Here is a 12,387-nt window from a genome sequence, read left to right as displayed (position 1 = left end):
CTGGGTGGAGCTCTCGTAGAACAGAAACAGTAGTGTGCTGCTGATCGCTGTGGACCTTCAGAAGAGGCTGCCTGCAGGGATATGTCGATGACCAGTGCCCATGGCCAAAAGATGAAAGGTATTTATCGACAAGCTTGCTGGTGCTCACAGGGATATGTCGCGGCATCTTTGATATTTCTCTGAACTATCGGGATCTCGAGAAATGCAGGGACGTGAAAGAAGAGTGGTAGAAATGATTTATGGAAGGGGGTCAGTCTCAGTACTTGAAAACAGGGGAAAACGGCACATGTTTTCCGCTACCACTTTCCTCCGATGCACAGGTCCGCATAGTACAAGCACAAGAGAGAAAGCAAGGTGCATCAGACAAGGAAGATTTCAACCGACAGCGAAGGCAACAGGCACTAGACGTATATGCTTGGAGATGGGACGATGACTGTATTGGAGACAAAGTTCAACAGACCAGATGCAGGGACTACAGACGGCTATGCAGTTCAGCTCAGTTGTTACAGACTGGAAGCTACAACAGTTACAGGCATAGCACAGACGCATTTCAAAGACACCGCTGATCGCTGTGACCCTTGAAGTAGAGATCATCCAGGCGACGACACCAAACCAAATCACACGAAGAAACAATACACATACTGAAACAGGGAAATGGTGACGGAGCAGTAGATCTATGGTGTAGGCAAACCGGATAACATGCATATTGACCAAGGTGCGAAGCAGGTTCATACAACACAACAGGTTGTAAACCAAACACCACACAGCAAACATTCAATTCAAACAGACAGAAAACAGATAAAGCCACTCGGGCAGATCATCAGGTCGCAATCTCAGCTGCTCTAGTACTCATCACCCTCATCACCATCCTCACCCTCGTCGAACTCAGCACCAACTTCTTCATAGTCCTTCTCCAGGGCAGCGAGATCCTCACGGGCCTCAGAGAACTCTCCCTCCTCCATGCCCTCACCCACGTACCAGTGGACGAAGGCACGCTTGGCGTACATCAGGTCGAACTTGTGGTCGATGCGGGAGAAGACCTCGACAACGCTGGTGGAGTTGGAGATCATGCAGACGGCCCTCTGGACCTTGGCAAGGTCGCCGCCTGGGACAACGCTGGGTGGCTGGTAGTTGATACCACACTTGAAACCAGTGGGGCACCAGTCCACAAACTGGATGGTGCGCTTCGTCTTGATGGTGGCCACAGCGGCGTTGACATCCTTGGGCACAACATCACCACGGTACATGAGGCAGCAGGCCATGTACTTGCCGTGGCGGGGGTCACACTTGGCCATCATGGAGGAAGGCTCGAAGGCGCTGTTGGTGATCTCGGCAACAGAGAGCTGCTCATGGTAAGCCTTCTCGGCTGAGATCACTGGGGCGTAGGAGGAAAGCATGAAGTGGATTCTTGGGTAGGGCACCAGGTTGGTCTGGAACTCGTTGACATCAACATTCAGAGCACCATCAAACCTCAGGGAAGCAGTCAGGGATGAGATGACCTGCAGATTAGTTGTTCACCAATGTATTAGATCCCAATATAACATTATTAGACAGTGCAACATATATCAAACTTCAAACAGAAAACATGTACTAAGCAGAAACAGGGCTATACCTGAGAAACGAGCCTGTTGAGGTTGGTGTATGTTGGGCGCTCAATGTCAAGGGAGCGGCGGCAGATGTCATAGATGGCCTCATTGTCAAGGAGGACAGCCACATCAGTGTGCTCAAGGAGAGAGTGGGTGGACAGGACACTGTTGTATGGCTCGACAACAGAGGTGGAGACCTGAGGGGATGGGTACACTGTGAACCCAAGCTTGGACTTCTTTCCATAGTCAACAGAGAGCCGCTCCAGGAGAAGAGAACCAAGGCCAGAGCCAGTTCCACCTCCAACAGCATTGAAGACGAGGAATCCCTGAAGACCAGTGCAGTTGTCTGCAAGCTTCCTGATACGGTCCAGGCATAGGTCAACAATCTCCTTGCCAACTGCACAAGTGGCACCAAAAGTTAGCCACATGATCAGCAACAGCGATAATTGGCATCATTACACACAAAGTGCACTGCACACAAAGAGCACGGCACTTACTGGTGTAGTGACCACGGGCAAAGTTGTTGGCTGCATCCTCCTTGCCACTGATAAGCTGCTCAGGGTGGAAGAGCTGGCGATAAGTGCCAGTCCTCACCTCATCAATCACAGTGGGCTCAAGATCAACAAAGACAGCACGGGGGACATGCTTCCCAGCACCAGTCTCACTGAAGAAGGTGTTGAAAGCATCATCACCTCCCCCAACAGTCTTGTCACCGGGCATCTGTCCATCAGGCTGCACAAGGGGGATTACACAGTGTTAAAAGGTGCAAAGCTAAATATACTAGATTTTGTAGCAACAGAACAGGAAAACATTCACAAAACAGTTTGCATTATAGATCAATTCATAGCAACATCAGCATTGTAATAACTAATTAGAGATGCATTTCCATATGAGCAGGCAATGTACATTTCAGAACCACCAGTAAGGATATATCACGACATGCATGAACAGATATCACTGTATCTAGCAGATTTCGAACAGATCTAACCAGTAAGGATATATCACGACATGCATTAACAGATATCACTGTATCTAGCAGATTTCGAACAGATCTAAATTGTACAGGACAGGGCATTTCAAACAAACAAGTGTGTGCCAATCAGTGATGCTTGCAACATAATAATAATGGATCTACGTCATGTGAGCGTCCAATGTAACAAGTAACAGATTGAAGAGGTTATGTCCTTCTACAATGTCTACATTCTTATCTATCTATTTCAGAACGATGAGTTCAATTTAGAGAGCACTGATCAGATCTGCCACATGAACAAACAGCACAACCCGAAACAGGTGACAATCGCATACAGAATTGCAACCCGAAACAGGTGAACTGCAGCGCTACACAAGTAAACCTACACCTTAAAATTCAAATTCGAACCATCTGGGATCCAGTGAACTGCAGCGCTATACAAGTAAATCTACACCTAAAATTCAAATTCGAACTATCTGCTATCTTCACAACACCAGACAGACCCACAGAAGCAACCGCATGCCCCTACATTCCGTCAGATCTAGAATTCCCCTTCTAGCAAACGCAGGATCAGACCAGTCGCAGTCAGATCCACGCCGAGCACGCCCAGCAACCACTAGAACCCCCAGATCTAGCGCGGATCTAAGGCGAAGCATGGCAGATCAAGCGGGGAAAGGGAACGAACGGATCCGTACCTGAATGCCATGCTCGAGGCAGTAGAGCTCCCAGCACGCGTTCCCGACCTGGATACCAGCCTGGCCGATGTGGATCGAGATGCACTCCCTCATGGCGGCGGGTCGGAACGGCGGAAGCGGGCGCTACGCTACGCTGCTGGAGAGGTCGGGGGAGGAGGACGAAGGACAAAGCTCGGAAGCGCGAGAGAGAGGCGAGTACGAAGACGCCGGTCTCTGCGATGCTCTGCTTAGGGTTTCCGCTGCCCACACTCGGCTCCTTATATAGCGCGGCACAGGCTGGATGGAGTGCGGGCGAAGGGATGGGACGGGTGGGCGTTTTTGCATCCGCACCCTCCCGATTTACTCGGTGCCTGGCAACGGTCGGGTGGTTGGGTTGGATCAGGCTGTCATGTGCCGTTACAAAAATATGCGAAGTCTTAGGGGGCTTGGTGGAATTATTTGCGCCGAGAGCACGCTTTTTGTTAGCACCTGGCCAGAGGGATTACCCACCCGCTGCGCTACTGACGTGTGGGTCCAGGGTTTGTTGCGAGCGTGTGTGCACTTGTGGGTGCGGTCGAGCTGGGTTGATGTAGGAGATTGGCATTTTTCAAAATGTGAAAAACAATCGGTGGGTAGCGGGGGCGCCTCGTCCAGTCATCCTCGTTGGTGAGACTGAAACACCACCGGCGCTGTTCCCCACGACGGGATGTCTCGCCTGCGCCGTGGGCCATGGTGTGAGGTGGGCCCCGCCGTTCGGTGAGGTGATGAGCCGTCCGGTGCGGGCGGTGGTGGTTGGGATGGACGGTTCCATGCCACCGTTCGTGCCGCCGTGGGGAGTCGGGCAGGTTCGAGAAATTTCGATTTTTGAAATGGGGGAGCGGGAGAACGAACTGAGCGCGTTGCGTGGATCTTCTGCGGAGCCTCTTCTGCCCCTGTGGCCCCGCCGTGAACGGCCGTGGAGGAGGAGTACTTCCTCCATCCTTAAAAAAACCTAAATCCTAAAAAGTGGGCGTTGGCTCGTTTGTTTTAGAGAGCACACGCGTCTCTGCACCGTCGGATCGTCATCGTGTACACCAGGAACCGCGTTGTCTATTCGCGTCGCGCGCGCATGTGGCACCTGGTCGGCCTGTGGCCCGTTGGGTGGGAGCGGCGGTTCCGGGGCCCACCACTTCTCCTCGTCGCGTCCACCCCCTCCCACTACCGACATTCATTTCGAAACTGCAACCTCCAGTGCTCTCTCCTCATGCGTTTCTCCCATCCCAGATCCCCCAAATCAGGCGAGGTTCAATCCCGTGGGCATCGATGAGTTCGGCGAATCCGCGGCCGATTTTCAGCCGAAGGTGGAGCGGTTCACCGCATGCCACGATTAGAGGGTTGTTCGGTGACCAGGGGCGTGCGACCATCAGGTGCGTGCAGCATTTTCTGGAAGAAGAGAAGCGCAGGGTAGCCTGGTTTGCGGCGAGGAGCCGGTCGGAGGAAGGGAAGCAGTAGCCAAGGCGCGACACGGGAGGAACGGCCGCCGCGAGCGACGTGCCGTTGGCGCAGAGGGCAGAGTCGCGTAGAGGGCGAGTAATCCTTCTCTGCAATCCTTTGGTAAGCACATCTGGTCTCGATTTTTAGCTATGTTCATTTCATTTGGCCTAGCGCTCGATTTGCTGTTGCTGCTACATTAATTCCAGCCTTGATTATATTCTGAGACAAATTACATGTATAGGAGGAAAACAAATCAATGGAATTTCTTGTCATGTGGTGATACACTCAGTGTGATTCTTTTGTCTTCTTCTTTGTATCTCTTCTTTTCTTAACCATCCAATGGATTTGTAGGCTCGTGAAGCCGTGAGCATGCATCATGTATGTGTTTATTTACAATCTATAACCTTTTTGAGCATTGAGTTCTAGCCAAAAATATGCGTTCTTGTAGTCAATGATTTCTACACTAACTTGACTAATAATGTCAGAAAGTTGCCTATAATATTTTCCATATTTTTTGGCATAGGATTTGCGGCAACTAGCAAGGTGAGGGAGGAGAGAGGTGTCAGAGTGTCGGCGACCAGGAAGCGAGGCAAGAGGAACAATCAAGAGGGCAGTGCCATCCATGCGCTACGACCACCTAGCGGGGAGGAGCTAGAGCCAAAAAAGTGTTGTCACCAGTGGTTGAGGAATGGACCACAAATCGTTGGTAAGTATCTCGAAATCGACCCCCTAAGCACGTGTTCTTCTACTCAAATCTATGATTCTATGTGATAGAGGCTAGATAGGAAGGTTGAAGAGGGGTGTGCAGGGTCCCGGCTTTTTGAGAAAATCGATGATTTCGAGCGTGGCGGTGGTTTACGACTTGGGGATGCGGTGGCTAGAATCGTTGATGATTTGAGCCGAAGGCATCTAAAACTTGCGCACCGCATGATAGTGAGTTGCCAGAGATGATGGCATGAGTTGCCCAACTGCATTTCATCATATGGTTCAGAATTTGCTAGTTCTTTTTAGTTAGTGTATTGGAAGTTTCATACACGTCACTTGAATATGTATTTATGGTGATGTTTTTTTCCTGTTTTTAGTGGGAAAGATGGCCAGGAGGAGCAAAAAACCGAATTGGCATGAACAGCCTATGACTGCTCTTGACCATGATGCATTTACTGTCATTGAAGACCAACAAGCAGAGGGCAAGCTGCGGGTAAGCACTTTCTCCCCCTTGTTTAAACATCCCCATTGTTTTTTTTTCAGGCACCTCACACACATTACATGTATCCAAGTTCACAAACACAACACACATTACATTGGAATGATTTTTTTAACTTGCCTAACCATTGCCTTATAGTTGCCTCAAAATGATGCAAACTTGCCATCTCTTTTCATTATATACTTAGATGATAGACTGTGGCTATAGGGGTTTCAGTTGATCCTCATCTTGGTAGTCGATACATGCCAAAAACCTCAGAACTTGCCTACAATTTTTTCCAGTGACGACAGTAAAACTAGTGTGCACTACAAAAACCATAGAAAGGAAAATAGTGATGTAAAAACCATACAATAATTCAAAGGTGTATCATGGAGTATGGACTTTTCTGTTTTGCAAAACAAGTTTTTTGCCGGATCTCTGTCCTATCATGGAGTATGGACTTTTCTGTGTTTTGTCCATTTTTTCAACTTGCCTAACCATTGGTTTGAAGTTGCCTCAAAATGGTGCAAAACTTGCCATCTTTTTGTTTCATTTATATACTCAATGATAAATTATTTGCTACAACGCAACTCCGCACATCTAGACCAGGCAAATGAAACACACAGATCAAGCAACTTAATACAATTGAAGTAAAATACCAGTTTTCCCACTATACTGATAATTCAGAAAACATATACACATCAAGGTTAGGCAACTCCACATACGTAGACCAGGTAATTGGTACTCACAAATCAAGCAACTTGAAGAAATAGAAGTCAACCAAATATAAAAATGCAGAGAAAAGTCAGGTAAGTGACATCTCAGGCACACATTTTAGGGGGGGGAGGGGTTACGAAGGGGGGTTAGGGAGGAAGATAAGTTATGCATGTGGAACAGAAAACTCACAATCTTTTTGTCTAAACAACAGGCAAGTCACACATAAAACTCTAGCAAGTCCACCATAGTTTTCTAGCAAGTCACATACATGACCTGAAGGAAATATGCCCTAGAGGCAATAATAAAGTTATTATTTATTTCCTTATATCATGATAAATGTTTATTATTCATGCTAGAATTGTATTAACCGGAAACATAATACATGTGTGAATACATAGACAAACATAGTGTCACTAGTATGCCTCTACTTGACTATCTCATTTATCAAAGATGGTTACGTTTCCTAACCATAGACATGTGTTGTCATTTGATTAACGGTATCACATCATTAGGAGAATGATGTGATTGACATGACCCATTCCGTTAGCCTAGCACTTGATCGTTTAGTATGTTGCTATTGTTTTCTTCATGACTTATACATGTTCCTGTAACTATGAGAATTATGCAACTCCCGTTTACCGGAGGAACACTTTGGGTACTACCAAATGTCACAACGTAACTGGGTGATTATAAAGGAGTACTACAGGTGTCTCCGAAGGTACATGTTGAGTTGGCGTATTTCGAGATTAGGTTTTGTCACTCCGATTGTCGGAGAGGTATCTCTGGGCCCTCTCGGTAATGCACATCACTATAAGCCTTGCAAGAAATGTGACCAAATGAGTTGGTTACGGGATGATGCATTACGGAACGAGTAAAGGGACTTGCCGGTAACAAGATTGAACTAGGTATTGGATACCGACGATCAAATCTCGGGCAAGTAACATACCGATGACAAAGGGAACAACGTATGTTGTTATGCGGTTTGACCGATAAAGATCTTCGTAGAATATGTAGGAACCAATATGAGCATCCAGGTTCCGCTATTGGTTATTGACCGAGAATAGTTCTAGGTCATGTCTACATAGTTCTCGAACCCATAGGGTCCGCACGCTTAACGTTACGATGACAGTTTTATTATGAGTTTATAAGTTTTGATGTACCGAAGTTTGTTTGGAGTCCCGGATGTGATCACAGACATAACGAGGAGTCTCTAAATGGTCGAGACATAAAGATTGATATATTGGAAGCCTATATTTGGACATCGGAATCGTTCCGGGTGAAATTGGCATTTTACCGGAGCACCGAGAGGTTACCGGAACCCCCCCGGGGGGTTATTGGGCCTACATGGGCCTCGAGGGAGAAGAGGGAAGGAGGCAGGAGGGGGCCGCGTGCCCCTCCCCTTCCTAGTCCGAATAGGACAAGGGAAGGGGGGCGGCGCCCCCCCTTTCCTTCCCATCTTCCTCCTCTTTCCCCCCTTCTCCTATTCCAACTAGGAAAGAAGGGAGTCCTACTCCCGGTGGGAGTAGGACTCCCCCCTTGGCGCGCCCTCCTTGGACGGCCGCCTCCTCCCCCCTGGCTCCTTTATATACGGGGGCGGGGGGCACCCCATAGACACACAAGTTGATCTACGGATCATTCCTTAGCCGTGTGCGGTGCCCCCCTCCACCATATTCCACCTCGGTCATATCGTCGCGAAGCTTAGGTGAAGCCCTGCGCCGGTAGAACATCATCATCGTCACCACGCCGTCGTGCTGACGGAACTCATCCCCGAAGCTTTGCTGGATCGGAGCCCGGGGATCGTCATCGAGCTGAACGTGTGCTGAACTCGGAGGTGCCGTACGTTCGGTGCTTGGATCGGTTGGATCGTGAAGACGTACGACTACATCAACCGCGTTGTGCTAATGCTTCCACTTACGGTCTACGAGGGTACGTGGACAACACTCTCCCCTCTCATTGCTATGCCATCACCATGATCATGCGTGTGCGTAGGAAAATTTTGAAATTACTACGTTCCCCAACAGTGGCATCCGAGCCTAGGTTTTATGCGTTGATGTTATATGCACGAGTAGAACACAAGTGAGTTGTGGACGATACAAGTCATACTGCTTACCAGCATGTCATACTTTGGTTCAGCGGTATTGTGAGATGAAGCGGCCCGGACCGACATTACGCGTACACTTACGTGAGACTGGTTTCACCGTTGCGAGCACTCGTGCTTAAAGGTGGCTGGCGGGTGTCTGTCTCTCTCACTTTAGCTGAATCGAGTGTGGCTACGCCCGGTCCTTGCGAAGGTTAAAACAGCACCAACTCGACGAACTATCATTGTGGTTTTTATGCGTAGGTAAGAACGGTTCTTGCTAAAGCCCGTAGCAGCCACGTAAAATTTGCAACAACAAAGTAGAGGACGTCTAACTTGTTTTTGCAGGGCATGTTGTGATGTGATATGGTCAAGACGTGATGCTATATTTTATTGTATGAGAATCATGTTTTGTAACCGAAGTTATCGGCAACTGGCAGGAGCCATATGGTTGTCGCTTTATTGTATGAAATGCAAACGCCCTGTAATTGCTTTACTTTATCTCTAAGCGGTAGCGATAGTCGTAGAAGCAATAGATGGCGTAACGACAACGATGCTACGATGAAGATCAAGGTGTCGCACCGGTGATGATGGTGATCATGACGGTGCTTCGAAGATGGAGATCACAAGCACAAGATGATGATGGCCATATCATATCACTTATATTGATTGCATGTGATGTTTATCCTTTATGCATCTTATCTTGCTTTGATTGACGGTAGCATTTTAAGATGATCTCTCACTAATAATCAAGAAGTGTTCTCCCTGAGTATGCACCGTTGCGAAAGTTCTTCGTGCTGAGACACCACGTGATGATCGGGTGTGATAGGCTCTAAGTTCAAATACAACGGGTGCAAAACAGTTGCACACGCGGAATACTCAGGTCATACTTGATGAGCCTAGCATATACAGATATGGCCTCGGAACACGGAGACCGAAAGGTCGAGCGTGAATCATATAGTAGATATGATCAACATAGTGATGTTCACCATTGAAACTACTCCATCTCACGTGATGATCGGACATGGTTTAGTTGACTTGGATCACGTGATCACTTAGATGGCTAGAGAGATGTCTATCTAAGTGCGAGTTCTTAAGTAATATGATTAATTGAACTTTAATTTATCATGAACTTAGTCCTGGTAGTATTTTGCAAAATTATGTTGTAGATCAATAGCTTGCGTTGTTGCTTTCATATGTTTATTTTGATATGTTCCTAGCGAAAATTGTGTTGAAAGATGTTAGTAGCAATGATGCGGATTGGATCCGTGATCTAAGGTTTATCCTCATTGCTGCACAGAAGAATTATGTCCTTAATGCACCGCTAGGTGACAGACCTATTGCAGGAGCAGATGCAGACGTTATGAACGTTTGGCTAGCTCAATATGATGACTACTTGATAGTTTTGTGCACCATGCTTAACAGCTTAGAATCAGGACTTCAAAGACGTTTTGAACGTCATGGACCATATGAGATGTTCCAGGAGTTGAAGTTAATATTTCAAGCAAATACCCGAGTTGAGAGATATGAAGTCTCCAACAAGTTCTATGGCTAAAAGATGGAGGAGAATCGCTCAACTAGTGAGCATGTGCTCAGATTGTCTGGGTACTACAATCGCTTGAATCAAGTGGGAGTTAATCTTCCAGATAAGATAGTGATTGACAGAATTCTCTAGTCACCATCACCAAGTTAGTAGAACTTTGTGATGAACTATAGTATGCAAGGGATGAAAAAAACGATTCCCGAGCTCTTCGTGATGTTGAAATCAATGAAGGTAGAAATCAAGAAAGAGCATCAAGTGTTGATGATTGACAAGACGACTAGTTTCAAGAAAAGGGCAAAGGGATAGAAAGGGATCTTCAAGTAGAATGACAAGCAAGTTGTCACTCCTGCGAAGAAGCCCACAGCTGGACCAAAGCCTGAAACTGAGTGCTTACACTGCAAAGGAAATGGTCACTGGAAGCAGAAATGCCCTGAATATTTGGTGGATAAGAAGGATGGCGAAGTGAACAAGGGTATATTTGATATACAGGTTATTGATGTGTGCCTTACTAGTGTTTATAGTAGTCCCTGAGTATTTGATACTTGTTCGGTTGCTAAGATTAGTAACTCGAAACAGGAGTTACAGAATAAACAGAGACTAGTTGAGGGTGAAGTGACGATGTGTGTTGAAAGTGGTTCCAAGATTGATATGATCATCATCGCACACTCCCTATACTTTCGGGATTAGTGTTAAACCTAAATAAATGTTATTTGGCATTTGCGTTGAGCATGAATATGATTTGATCATGTTTATTGCAATACAGTTATTCATTTAAAGTCAGAGAATAATTGTTGTTCTGTTTACATGAATAAAACCTTCAATGGTCATACGCCCAATGAAAATAGTTTGTTGGATCTCGATCGTAGTGATACACATATTCATAATGTTGAAGCCAAAAGATGCAAAGTTAATAATGATAGTGCAACTTATTTGTGGCCCTGCCGTTTGGGTCATATCGGTGTAAAGCGCATGAAGAAACTCCATAAAGATGGATTTTTGGAATCACTTGATTATGAATCACTTGATGCTTGCGAACCATGCCTTATGGGCAAGATGACTAAAGACTCCGTTCTCCGAAACAATAGAGCGAGCAACTGACTTATTGAAAATAATACATACTGATGTATGCGATCCGATGAGTGTTGAGGCTCATGGCAAGTATCATTATTTTCTGACCTTAACAGATGATTTGAGCAGATATGAGTATATCTACTTGATGAAACATAAGTCTGAAATAGTTGAAAGGTTCAAAGAATTTCAGAGTGAAGTGGAGAATCATCGTAACAAGAAAATAAAGTATCTGTGATTTGATCGCGGAGACAAATATTTGAGTTACGAGTTTGGTCTTCAACTAAAACAATGTGGAATAGTTTCACAAAATCACGCCACCTGGAACACCACAATTTAATGGTGTATCCGAACATCGTAATCGTACTTTACTAGATATGGTGCGATCTATGATATCTCTTATTGGTTTACCACTATCGTTTTGGGGTTATGCATTAGAGACAACTGCATTCACGTTTAATAGGGCACCATATAAATCCGTTGAGACGACACCGTATGAACTATGGTTTAGCAGTAAACCTAAGCTGTCGTTTCTTAAAAGCTTGGAGTTGCGATGCTTATATGAAAAAAAGGTTTTCAACCTGATAAGCTCGAACCCAAATCGGAGAAGTGCGTCTTCATAGAATACCCAAAGGTAACTATTGGGTACACCTTCTATCACAGATCCGAAGGCAAGTTATTCGTTGCTAAGATGGATCCTTTCTAGAGAAGAAGTTTCTCTCGAAAGAAGTGAGTGGGAGGAAAGTAGAACTTGATGAGGTAATTGTACCTTCTCCCTTATTGGAAAGTAGTTCATCATAGAAATCAGTTCCAGTGATTACTACACCAATTAGTGAGGAAGTTAATGATGATGATCATGAAACTTCAGATCAAGTTGCTGCCAAACCTCGTAGGTCTTCCAGAGTAAGATCCGCACCAGAGTGGTACGGTAATCATGTTCTGGAAGTCATGTTACTAGACCATGATGAACCTACGAACTATGAGGAAGCGATGATGAGCCCAGATTCCACGAAATGGCTTGAGGCCATAAAATCTGAGATATGATCCATGTATGAGAACAAAGTATGGACTTTGATTGACTTGCTTGATGATCAGC

General features: G+C 46.1%; 1 protein-coding gene across 1 annotated transcript; it reads right to left on the bottom strand.

The window, feature by feature from the left end:
• Positions 1-682: 682 nt before the first annotated feature.
• Positions 683-3,507, bottom strand: LOC123090935 (tubulin alpha-3 chain). The gene is made up of 4 exons (XM_044512290.1): positions 3,252-3,507; positions 2,084-2,318; positions 1,613-1,983; positions 683-1,499 (listed from the first exon to the last, which is right to left on the bottom strand). Exons 1-4 carry the CDS (start codon positions 3,342-3,344, stop codon positions 843-845), a joined length of 1,356 nt encoding a protein of 451 aa, XP_044368225.1. The 5' UTR covers positions 3,345-3,507; the 3' UTR covers positions 683-842.
• Between the last annotated feature and the right edge of the window lie 8,880 nt (positions 3,508-12,387).

This window comes from Triticum aestivum, chromosome 4B (assembly GCF_018294505.1).
Source record: "Triticum aestivum cultivar Chinese Spring chromosome 4B, IWGSC CS RefSeq v2.1, whole genome shotgun sequence".
Lineage (NCBI taxonomy): Eukaryota > Viridiplantae > Streptophyta > Magnoliopsida > Poales > Poaceae > Triticum > Triticum aestivum.
This window is presented reverse-complemented; position numbering and strand designations above follow the sequence as displayed.

What these genes read in the sequence shown, in the direction of transcription:
- LOC123090935 (XM_044512290.1), bottom strand. Translation starts at nt 3,344, where the DNA reads ATGAGGGAGTGCATCTCGATCCACATCGGCCAGGCTGGTATCCAGGTC. An exon ending in GCCTCGAGCATGGCATTCAG is followed by an intron (nt 2,319 to 3,251) that starts GTACGGATCCGT and finishes CCCCTTGTGCAG; the next exon opens with CCTGATGGACAGATGCCCGG. An exon ending in TCAACAGGCTCGTTTCTCAG is followed by an intron (nt 1,500 to 1,612) that starts GTATAGCCCTGT and finishes ACTAATCTGCAG; the next exon opens with GTCATCTCATCCCTGACTGC.